Raw genomic sequence first — 13,138 nt, 5'->3', positions numbered from 1 at the left:
TTAATACACAAAGAAAATATCAATAGAGTACAAAGCAGAATCTACTAAGGTCTGACTGTTTAGAAGGAAATAAAATTAGAAATCATTAAGGAAAAAGTCAACAAACAATAATAAATGCAAGCACTTGGAAATTTAAAACTGCCCAAATTCTTAGGTAAAAGAAGAAATTAGAGTGATAATTACTGATTATTTAAAAAGTAACAAAAATGAGAACAGTGAATATTAAAAATCAGAAGTATCATTCATAGCCTTTTCAAGAAATAGGTAAAGAATAATATATTCAAAATAATAAAATTTCATAAATATAAAACCAAAATTAATGAACTGAAAAACAATGTTCTCACCCCTGACAGAACAAATTTGGGTAAAATTAAAAATGGTATTTACCTGTAAATATGTGCTTATAAAAGGATTCTTCTGTTAAACATATTAATTATATCAATAAAATTAACACTTCCTTAATGTCATGAAATACCTAATCGGTGTTAAAATTTTCTAGTCTGATAGATACATTTCTTTTTACAACTGTTTATTGGAATAAGGATTCCACCAAGATCCTGACTCTGCATTTGGTTGATTTCTCTCAATTTTCTTTGTCAAAAACCTCTCCCTTACTCTCTTCCAATTCCCATATCCACCAGATATTTGTAGAAGAAACTAGATCAGTTATCCTGTGGAATTTTCCATATTCTGGATTTTGCATCCCTATGATATCATTTAACACATGCTTCCCCTACATTTCCTATTAAATGATCTAGTAGCTTGATCAGATTCAGGCACATTTAAAAAAAATCTTCGAATGTTGTATGTGGTAATGTATACCTCCCACTTCAATCAGGAGGCTAATGATGTTTTTTATCTTTCTTCTTGTGATACTACAATTGCTCCATTGCTTCATCAAGTGTCAACAACCTATTCTATCAAAATTCTTTCCTGATCTTTTAATGATTTTAGCAGTCACTGATGATGATCACTGCCTAGATTTACTATTTCATTAGGAGTTGCAAGGTCTTCTCTGGTGGCTCAGAAGGTAAAGAATATGCCTGCAATCCAGGAGACCCGTGTTCAATTCCTGGGTCAGGAAGATCCCCTGGAGAAGGGAATGACGACCCACTCCAGTATTCTTCCCTAGAGAAAGTATTCTTCCAGGGACAGAGGAATGCTTGTGGGCTACAGCCCATGGGACTGCAGAGTCGAATTCGACTGAGTGACTAACATTTTCACATTCACTTAGAAGCTGCAAAATGGTGACAGTAAAATTCTAGCATTACCATGAAATAGTTTGTACTGGAAAAGACAGATATTTGAAATTTTAAAAGTTTTCAGAATAATGACTTGATACACTAGCATCCTCTGAAGGTGACTAACAGTCTTTTAAAAAGATATTATTTTTAATTCACGGATTTTAACATATTTCATATGTTTCCATGTACCACAGAGTTGTTTTTTGTGACAGTCAAGCTAACACATCTCTGGCCAACAGGAAAACCTTCCAGCATCTTTTTTACACAATTCCAGTATTATTGTAAGATTTTTGCTTCTTTGATTGGCATTTGTACCTCCTATGCTACAATTCTTGGTATCTAATACAAAAATAAGTACTTATGCGTTTTATCATACTAATATGTTCAAAATAAGAACAGCAATATCATTACTAACAATATGATTATTAAATGAAATTAAAGATTTTTTGGCAATTCTTTCTGAACATGATATAAATTTTTAGTCACTAAATTATCTGAGTGACCATTTTCACTTAATATATATTAGATATCATATTATAGTTGCATACCTAAAGCTTTCTGATTCTTTTTATAGGCATACCTTGGAGATATTGTATATTTCAGTTCTAAACCACCCCAATAAAGCAAATATCACAAAAAAAGTGACTCACACAAATTTTCTTTGTTTCCCAGCGCATATAAAGATATATTTACATTATAGTCTATTAAGTGTGCAATGACATTATGTCTTTAAAAGTATACACATCTTAATCATGAAATACTTCACTGCTAAAAAGTGCTATCATCTGCGCCTTCAGCAAGCTGTAATAGTAACATAAAAAATCACAGATCACCATAACAAATATAACTATTTTGAAATACTCGAGAATTACCAAAACATGTCACAGTGACATGAAGTGAGAAAATGCTGTTGGAAAATGGCGATGAGTGACCTGCCTGATGTAGGGTTACCAGAAACCTACAACTTGTAAAAACCCAAAACAGCACAGTAAGCAATGTGTGCCTGTAATAGCTGCATAGTAGGCCACTGAAGATGTACAGTTTATTTAATAAATACCCCATTAAGGGACATGAGGACTGTTTCCAATAAATACCTTAGAGCTGCAGCGAATATCCTGCACAAATATTTCATTCTTTTCTTAGTGTATCTTTGAGCTACATTGCTAGAAGTGAGAATTCTAGGGCAAAGGATGAACATATTAGCTTTCCTCTGTTCTGTTGGTACATCTTTCTTTCTATTTTTGACTGTAGAAATGTTACAGCAATCATCTTTTTTTTCCTCTAATAACTTTGTAAGAACTTCCATCAACAATCCTCTTTTGTTTCTCATGTTTAATTGAGATGGGTTTATCTGCTCAGATTGTTACCTGTAGAACAATTCTGTGTGGGACTGTCCCAGGACAGCATTCATAGACTCGTGGCTCTGAGTCCACGTCTCAGCGTCACCACTAGATATGTATGTGCGCATGAAGGTTGGTTTGTGTTCCTGTGTGCATATAAAATCTTTAGTACATTCTAATATCTGCTTCCTCTATTCCCTTCTACTACAACTGTCTGAAAACTTATTTTTCCTTTACCTTTAATGTCCTTGTTCTGCTCAATACAGACTTTACCACTAATGATTTTTCCTGAGTGAAGTCTTCTGTCTTGGAAGGAACTTTGGTTGGTTAGTTTCTCGAGTTCTTAGGACCCAGGTCATCTCAGAACTATGTTGAGGTCCTAAGTGTCCCTGCACTCACCTACAAATTAGAGTCCATCCACATTATCTTCACTTTTTTTATTCTTACATCTTTCACCATCCTCTTTCCATCTGGGATTCTTTTCCTTGTGCTTAAAGAATATCCAGGCTTCCTTGGTGGCTCAGTGGTAAAGAATCTGCCTGCCAATGCAACAGACGTGGGTTCGATCCCTGGGTTGGGAAGATCCCTCAGAGAAGGAAATGGCAACCCACTGTAGTATTCTTGCTTGGGAAATCACATGGACAGAGGAGCCTTGAGGGCTACAGTCCAGAGGGTTGCAAAGAGTTGGACATGACTTAGCAACTAACCACCACAACGAAGAACATCCATTAGAGAGGGTCTGCGAGTAGCAAAAGCAGTTTTTATTAATGCCTGAAAATATCTTTAATTTTTTATTATTTAAGGATATTTCACTGGCTGTTTTCTCCCACCACAATATACTGTCCCAACAAGTCTCCTGGCTTCCATCGTTGCTGTTTAGAAGTTATTTGCCAGTCTAACGCTCAGTCCTTTACAGGCAATGCGCCTTTTGGTTCTTTGGTGGCTTTTAAGAGGAGTTTTTGTCTCCAAGTATGGTTTTGTCCCCTTATCCCTTTAAACCTTCCTTCTGGGTGAAAGTATACAAATGCTGGACATTCTCACTATATTCTCTGTACCTTGTGCCCTATTCTCCATATTTTCTTTTTTTCATATTTTCTTTTTGTTGTTTGTTTCATTACAAATAGTTATTTCAGACCCAACTTCAGTTTATTAATTCTCTTATCAGTTTTATCTAATGTGCTAATAACCATCTTTACAGAATTCTTAACTGTACTTGATATATTTTTCATTAAAATTTTTTTAACTTAGTTCTTTTTCAAATCATTGTTTGTGATGGTTCTTGCTCAGAGTATCCAGTCTCCTTCAGTGTCTAGTTATCTTTAAATGCTTTCTGGATGCTATATTTGAAAGTTATTTGTAGAAATAATATGAAGCTCAAAATGTTATTCTGTTCCTCTAAGAATTATTTCCACTTGCTTTTGCTAGGTATCTAGAGATACCAGCAATCCAAAAGCATCTGAATCCAAGTTCAAGGCCTGAAAACCCAGGATACAATCTATGAGAAAGCAGATTTATTTCTGGTTCATCCTTACTCCTGGGGTACAGCCCTGCAGAGTCCAAGCTCATGGTGGAAAAGTGACTGGTCCTGTGATGCTGCCAAAAAGCAGATTTTCTGTTGCCTCTTCAGAACTGGCAAATATCATTAGGGCAAAAATTACCCTACGTGACAGGCTTACCAACCTGGATTCCAGTTTTCTTTACTATCTCAGTCCTATAAGTTTCCCTTATTTTGTTAGGTCTTTGATGATTCTAAGAAATAAATTTATATAATATGTACAGTGTTTTTCAGTTGACATCAGTAATGGATGGTCCAAATTATCTGGCCTGCCATTACTGAAAGAAGTTACTCCATCATTTTTTATCCCTCTTAACCTACTTCATTTTTTTCATAGTACTTGTTATTTACTGACATTCATCTCACACCAATGTAAGCTTTAAGTAGATTTTAAAATGTAAAACAAAACAGAAAACAACCTATAAAAACTTAAGAAAAGTTGGAAGTGCTTTATGACATACACATCACAAAAACATTGAAAGGCAAATAGTAAACCAAAAAATATAGGCCAACATGAAAAACAAAAGGTCAATATTCTTAAAATAGTATGAATTCTTATGTGTAAATAAGAACAACATTTTCCTATTTTATTTTCTAATCTGGTTTGCACTCTCATTTTATTCAAGTCCTTTTTCATATTTCCTCTCCTTGGAAAAGCATCCCTGATCATGAATCCTATTCTCATCTCTCTTCCCTAACCTGCTCCATTTTTCTGAATAGCATTTATTAATATTTGTTTTTGATACTGTTTCAATTATGTGTCCTGACACTGATGTAAATTCTGAGAAAAAAGAGACTTCATTTTTATTTGCTGTTGTATCCTTAGTGCATGCAATAGTATCTGCTCAATAAATATTTGTGGGATAGATAAATAAAAGTTTTGTAAAATAGAATGTCTTACTCTAATAATCACGGGAAAATATTTTACAATACACAAAATAATAAAGGTTAGTATTTATAAAACGCGAAGCACTGTTCTAAATGCTTTAGATGCATTAACTCATTTAATCTCAAATAATTCTACGAGTTAGGTTATCATTATGTGTGCCTACATGCTCAGTTGTGTCTGATTCTTTTTTGACACCATAGACTGTAGCCCGCCAGGCTCTTCTGTTCATGGGATTATCCTGGGAAGAATACTGGAGTGGGATGCCATTTTCTCCTCCAGAGGATCTTTCCTGCTCAGGGATGGAACCTGTGTCTCCTGCAGCGGCAGGCAGATTCTTTATCACTGAGTCACTTGGGAAGCCCAGGTTATCATGATATCCATGTTACAGACAGCAAACTAGACACAGATAGATTATGTAGTTTGCCTAGGGTCACACAGATAATAAGTATATACTAATAAGGATTAACAATTCGGCTAAATACTTTCTGCATCAATCAAACTCATCTGATCCTTTTCATACCTAAAAACTATTGAATACTAATGAAACCAATTAAATAAAACCATTACCACAATGACCGCCATTACTGAGCTCTTAGTATATAATAAATACTACTAAAGACTGTGCTCAACATTTTATGTATAAGTATCAAATTTAATCCTGACAGTAATTTTATGAAGCAGGTATTATCATCTTTCTTCCGTAATAGAAGAAAACTGAGGCTGAAGGAGGTTAAATTAGCTGTCTAAAGTCTAGATCCACCAGGGGTTCAATTTTAAGTTTTAATCTAATGTTTATATTTTTAATTACCAGATTTAGAGACTTGTAGTAAAACATTACACTTTAAAAGGATAAACAAGTACATTCTCTTAAGGGAAAAAAAAAGAAAGTGTTACATACATCCATTTCAGATATATATTCTTCTGGCTTGTCCATAAATACTGCAGACACTGGAACAGATGTATTTTTGGACATCATGAATTTTAAGGGAACTTCATGGAAGATTTGATTTCTCTCTCTCATTGTCATTTTCTTTTGGGGAAGTGGTGAATTAATATAAATTACTTTAACTGGTTTTGAACCTTAAAACAGAAAAAGAATGGGAGTGATTAGTTTGTAGTAGTCATATAAAAATAAAACAATATAGGATGTACAACAGAAGAATTACTAAACAAAGAGACACAGGATAGGAAAGTGGAAGCACACGTCCCATACACGTGCCTTGAACATGAAGAAATTGAAAGACTCTTAGAGATCTAAGGGCAAGAGATTCTTACTGGCAAAAAAATATGTTCTGTTTCTAACAAGTTTTTAGAGGGTTTTCTGTTGTTCATTATTAATATTATGCTTTTACTGTCATTATTACTCAGTTACTCTTGAGTTATACTTGTGATAAAATGGTTACCAGAGAATATATCATATTTAACACTAATTTGTAGTTTTATTTTTAGACATAGTTCTTCATTTACTAGAATTGTGCTATTATATATAAGAATATTAATTCTAGAAGATACAAAAATCTATTAAATATGAACAAAAACAGAAGGGAAATAATATTTTATACAGAATTCATGTTCAAATACTAATTTTACCGTCAAGAGAGAAATTATCTTAACGTTTTTAAGTATAGACTTACTTTAAATCTGAATTCCAATAATAGGTAAGTAAACAAGCCCTGGAAACTAATCCATTTGAGGCTGTCTAATAAAATATTACATTCATTTCAGTGAAAGAACAACCTTTCCCATTTTATATGTTTCTGGCCACCCTAAATTATAATTTTTTTTCTACTTCTCACAAACCTAGCATGCATACAGGTCCTGTAGATCTAATAACTCACTTATGAGAGTCAATTCTAGAGCAGCACTATATATTAAAAAGTTCTCCTGAACATAATTGTCAAGTATACATCCTCCTTAAATCAAAACTTAAGCTTTTTGTATTTGACAAATGACCACCTGTATTTAGAGAGCTGAAAGAGAACTGTTTGGACTCTTTTGAGAGCGTTACTTGACATGGCAAATCACACACCTGCAACAGGTATTACTTGAATACACACTGGAATTTCCCACTGTTCCTTGTAGCTTGGTCCATGATTATTTAATAAGGTAAATAATGATTGACTAGTTAAAGCTATCTGAGGGTGGTATCTTGCAACAAGCTTCTCTGCATTTGGGTCTTTACTAATGTCCTGAAAAACAACATAAAACTTGTTACTTGATTATACTTATTGGAAACTTTGACTAAGTCATGAGAAAGGAGAAATTAAGAAAGGGTACTTTAGAACAATCAGTTTACATGAACTTTATGAGGTAAAGAAGATTACCTCATAAAGTTTTAAGGAAGATCCAAAACCATCTTACTACTTACATAATGCATAGCTGCAGCTATTTGTTCTGGTGTTTCAACGGCTGGTATGGTATCTTTCGACAGCTGCAACTTTGCAGGCATTGAAGGAAATACTGTTTTCACATATTTTACACTTCCCTAAATAAGAAAAAAATGAATGTTTTATAGAGAAATCTTGACGTATTTTTTCCTGAAGTATCTTTTCATTAAACTTAAAATTCTTCATTCTACTAAATGCAAATTATCAAATTTAGAGCCTTCTTAAGACAAGATTTTCATGTTTTTACTTAACAATCACCATATATGTGTTTTTAAAAAAAGGATCCAAGATAAGGATGCCATGGAATTTTCTCTGTCACTTTAAATTCTAACCTCTTATTTTATTCAGTACAAGTCATAACCGGGTGTAAGAGAAGATATCTTCGCCACACACATACTTCCAATATAATTGTGAGTAAAATCCTTTAAAGGGGCTTTTTGCTTGTATTCAGGAACATTAAAAAAGATGGAAACTAAGAAAATCAAGAAATAAAGTTGGTAGTAATAACTTTTAAAACATCAAATACTTGTAGCCATACAATAAAAGGGGACACATTTATATTGCATATTTTAAAAATGACATCTTGCTACTGCTCAAAATTTAAGCATAAATACTGAAATATAATTAAATTATGTTTCTATTGAAATATAGATGATATTTCAGACAAAAATATATTTATTTTTATTTTCATATGGCAAACCTTACCAATGCGAGAAGAGTTTTTTCTAACTTGAATCCCATCTCTATTCTGAATGGGAAGAATCCCATTAAGCTGGTGACTTCATGGAGAGTATAGAACTCTGGATAGTTTTTCACTTGTTCAATACAAGCTTTTAAAATTTGCTAAAAATTAAAAATTAAGAGAAATTCATTTTCATTGTACTTCTCTAACAATGCAACAAAAATAATTTAGTTACATATGACTATATAATTATTTACTTCAAATATGAGCCTCATTCATTAACTGAACTTCTCATAACTCAGGCATACTGTATATTCTTTATTTGACTCAAACTCTTATTTTTCACAACAATTCTTTTTAGCTTAATTTCTTTAAAAAATGATGTTTAATAATACTAAAAATAGCAATTGTATTAGAATTCTCCAGGCCAGAATACTGGAGTGGGTAGCTTTTCCCTTCTCCAGGGGATCTTCCCAATCCAAAGATCCAACCCAGGTCTCTCACATTGCAGGCAGATTCTTTACCAGCTGAACCACAAGGGAGGCCCAAGAATACTGGAGTTGGTAGCGTATCCCTTCTTCAGTGGATCTTCCCAACCCAGGAATTGAACTAGGGTCTCCTGTATCGTAGGCGTATTCTTTAACAACTGAGCTATCAAGGAAGCCCTAGAATTTAAAGTTAGAGAAGACATATTTTCTATGCTATTTAAGAAACTGTCAAAGAAATAGAGACAGGTGAAAATTTTCACACTTTGTGGCAATAAAATCAGCTACATGAATGATTAGAAATAAGTTTAATACCCTAAAAAGAGTCCCAAGCACAATGAATTAATGAAGTAGTTATTTTACAGGTTATTCTAATCTTCAATCTAAAAACTAAATGAGAAAGGTTATAACTAATTTGTATTTTCTTCTCTCCAAAATGTTCTCAAAATATTAATGACTTACAAGGAAATGTAATGAGGAAGGAAAATTCACTGTTTCACCTAAATAGGATCTATGCCACCTGTGATGACATGTAAATAACTCAAAGAAGCACAGCAATTTTGGAGGGGGTGGGGGACTTATAATGTAAAACCATACACACTACATTATCTTCTAAGATACAAGTGTCTCTTGGTATCTATGGAATTGCCCATGGACACCAAAATCTGAGGATGCTCAAATGGCTCATATAAAATGGTATATAGTACCATCAGCCATCCATATAAACTGACGCAGAGCTGGCAGATATGGAGGACCAAATGGATGTGTTTTTTCTTCTTCTCTCAATGAACTTTAATCTGAACCTGTTAGAATATAGTTTATATCACAAAAGCTTTTAGCAATAAGTATACTTTTATATTTTATATCCCCTTTCCCTTCAGACATTTATAAAATGTGTCATTACAAATCAGTATCATTACTCCAATACCTTTTCATACAGTTTCTTTTTCTCTTCTTTAATCCTCTCTCCCTGCTATCTTTCACAATTTTCCCCTCAATTCTACGCTTTTTAATAATGACTATGATATTTAATTCAGGATATTATCTGCAATTGGGCTTCACCGGTGGCTCAGATGGTAAAGAATCTGCCTGCAATCCAGGAGACCTGGGTTTGATCCCTGGGTTGGGAAGATTTCCTGGAGAAGGGAATGGCTACCCACTCCTTGGAGAATTCTCCCTGGAGAATTCTAGGGACAGAGGAGCCTGACAGGCTCCAGTTCATGGGGTCGCAAGAGTTGAACGTGACTGAGCAATTAACACACACACACACTACTTGCAATTAAGGCACATGTAGGATAACATGGGGAAGTTCTGTTTGTTTTTAACAACCCGAGTCAAGGGACTTCCCTGGTGGTCCAGTGGCTGAGAGTATGTGCTCCCAAAGCAGGGAGTCTGGGTTTGATCACTGGTCAGGGAACGAGATCCTACATGCTACAACTAAGACAGGCGCAGCCAAATAAATGTTAACAACAACAACAACACAAAAAACCTAGTTAACTGCAAACTCATATTTGCATAATATCTTTGTTCCTCATTTATAATATTAGTCAACTTTCACCCCTAACATTCCTGTCCTAAAGTAGTTATTACAAAAATCTGAACATGCAAAAGAAAGCAATATATAAGAACTATGTGACATACAGATTATCCTGATTCGATATTTATCTTAACATCTTTCTTGGTAAAACTCTGTTGAATATCACAGTGCTCGTTAAGTAAGTTTACTCCGTAATCATGGCAAGAGAAAAATTCAGTGTAAATCTATGACAGTTTTATACTTATACTCAGATATATTACATAGTTTTAAAGGTATTTCACAGCTGGTAGGTATTAAGTAACCAAAAGATCTTATTTAAAATATTTAATTTAAAAATTTTAATTAGTAATTTACTTACGTTGGAAAAACAACTAAGAGTGAACAAATGAGTTTAAGAGATTCATGCTGATCCCTATCACCCACCCACGAATACTATTTAACACTCAAAGTATCTTGAAAATTAAAAACACCAAAAACACATACATGTACACATCATTACGAAGAAAGATGAAAATGACTATGCTCCAGAGAGAGAAAATACATTTTCATACATGTTTCAAGCTTAACATTTAACAGACACTACTTCTGGCGATATGCTAAAGTAGTATCTTGAACAGCACTCCTATTCAAATAACACTAGATGCTGGCTAGGTTACAACTAGCAATTTTCACACATTGCTGGGCTTGGTAAAAGTGAGAAGAATTTCCAAGAACCATAACTAAATAAACAAACTCCAAATACCTGGAATGAAGAAAAACAGGAGCAGTGAGCAGTAAGAAATACATGAAGAGGCTTGAGAGCATGTCTCAACGAGTTCTAAGATTAGGTAGGCAGCTGAACAGGACAGTGCTACATTTAATGCTTGAGAAGCAGAGATCTTGATAGATATCTGTATACCCACATTCACAGCAGCAGTATTCACAACAGATGCAAATCAAGTTTCCATCAATGGATGAATGGATAAAGAAAATGTCCATATACATACAATGGAATATGCAGCCTTAGAAAGGAAGTTCTGCCACACACTACAGCTGGATGAATCTTGAAGACATCATGGTAAGTAAAGTAAGTCAATCACAAAAAGACAAATACTATGATTCCACTTATATGGGGGTATCTATAGCAGACAAATTTAGAGACAGAAAGTAAATGGTGTGTGATACAATAAGAACTAGTTTGTGTTTGTTCCTTATTCCTGACACATAACTCCTAAAGCTCTTGGAATCTCCTAAGTGATAAGAATGTCTTCTTTATGCTAATGAGATGACAAAAGGCCCAGAGGCAGCTAGTCACAAGCAGCCAATGATTTGATCAAGCATGCCACTAAGTAATCTCCATAGAAGCCCCCTCAACAATCTCAAGAATGGGATCCAGAGAGCCTCTGGGTTGAAGACAGGGAGGTCTGGGAGGGTAGTGTGCTTGGAAAGGGCATGTAAGCTCCCTGCCTCTTCCTCACAACTTGCATTATGCATCTTTCTCTTCCATTTGGCTGTTCCTCAGTTGTATTCTTTATATTAAACTGGAAATAGCAAGTATTCTCTAAGCCATTCTACCTAATTATTGAACTCAAGGCAGGGGTGAGTCAGGGAAACCCTACACTCAGTGTCTCGAGCTGGAGAATCGGTTGGTATGAGGGAAAAATCCCACATAAATGGTTTCAGAAGTGTTGTGAATAGAAACAGTTCAGAAACAGGGATAGTCTCAGTTTTACAGGATGAAAAGAGTTCTGGAGATTGGCCATACAAAAATATGAATGTATTTAATACTATAGAACTGCACATTTAAAAAATGGTTAAGCCAGTAAATATAATGTTATTTGTATTTTACCATAATTAAAATGAATTTTTAAAAAAGGTAAGGAAATTCTCACACAAGCTACAAAATGGTTGAATTCTGAAGACATTATGCTAAGGAAAATAAACCAATCACAAAAGGACAAACACTGCAATGACTCCACTTATATAAGGTACCTAGTGAAGTTAAATTCATAGAAATAAAAAGTAGAAAGGCGGTTGTAAGGGACTGGGTGGAAGGCAAATGATAAGTTATTTAACGAATATAGTTTCAGTTTGAGGAGATGGAAAAGTCTGGGAATGAATGATGAAAATCTATTCACAACAGTGTTCAAGTATTCAATGCTACTGAACGATCCTTAAAAATGGTTAAAATGGTAAAATTTGTTATACCAAAAAAAGAGAAATATAAGACAGACTGAAACTTAGTAAGTTTGGGAATCCCAGAAAGAGACTTGAGAAAATGAAAAAGAAGCAATTAATTGAAAATGGTTGAGAATTTTAAAGACTTAATTATGAATTTAAATATACAGATACAAGAGACACAATGAACCAAGTAGGATTTTCTTTTTTTAAAATACATTGTAATGAAACTGTAACATATCAAAAATAAAGAGCAGTCAGAAAGAAAAGACAGATTCCCTAAAAGAAACTGACAATTAAACAATACATGTTTCAATAAAAATACATGAGTCAGAAACAGGAGAATTATATCATCAAACACTGAGAAATAAATCAAACTGTCAACTTAGAACCATGTATGGACTAAAGCTATCTTATTAAAATGAGAACAAAGTAAAAATATTTCTGGGTAAACAAAAAAGAAGACTGTTCACCACCAGGAGATCTTCACGAAAGGAACATCTAGAACATAAAGCATTTTAGAAATAATGAAGAGGATCTCAGAATGTATATGTGAAAAGTAAGAGGAGATGGAAAGGTAGAAAAAAGGTCCAAATTTGTAGTTAAATGAAGACAAATATTGCCCATATGAAATAATAATGCAGGTTGGTTTGAAAGAGAGACAGGATTATCATATGACCCTACAATCACATTCCTGGGCATACATCCAGAGAAAACGCACAGTTTGAAAGGATACATGCACCCCGATGTTCACTGCAAGCACTGTTTACAGCAGCCAAGACATGGAAGCAACCTAAACGTCCACTGACAGAGGAGTGGATAAAGAAGATGTGGTGCACATATATGATGGAATATTATTACT

The 13,138-nt window shown here is 34.0% G+C and overlaps 1 protein-coding gene across 2 annotated transcripts in view; it reads right to left on the bottom strand.

Moving 5' to 3' along the window:
- The window catches only part of ICE2 (interactor of little elongation complex ELL subunit 2), a 60,994-nt gene that overhangs the window by 32,758 nt on the left and 15,098 nt on the right, over nt 1–13,138 (bottom strand). For both annotated transcript variants that reach the window (XM_043471795.1, XM_043471794.1), the window contains exons 6-9: nt 8,121–8,258; nt 7,397–7,513; nt 7,058–7,217; nt 5,927–6,108 (exon numbers count right to left, since the gene is read on the bottom strand). In XM_043471795.1, the coding sequence (XP_043327730.1) occupies nt 5,927–6,108; nt 7,058–7,217; nt 7,397–7,513; nt 8,121–8,258 (597 nt within the window). The remainder of the gene's footprint in view (nt 1–5,926; nt 6,109–7,057; nt 7,218–7,396; nt 7,514–8,120; nt 8,259–13,138) is intronic.

Source organism: Cervus canadensis, chromosome 6, assembly GCF_019320065.1.
Source record: "Cervus canadensis isolate Bull #8, Minnesota chromosome 6, ASM1932006v1, whole genome shotgun sequence".
Lineage (NCBI taxonomy): Eukaryota > Metazoa > Chordata > Mammalia > Artiodactyla > Cervidae > Cervus > Cervus canadensis.
The sequence above is the reverse complement of the archived record's forward strand: the minus strand, read 5'-3'. Positions and strand labels throughout refer to the sequence as shown.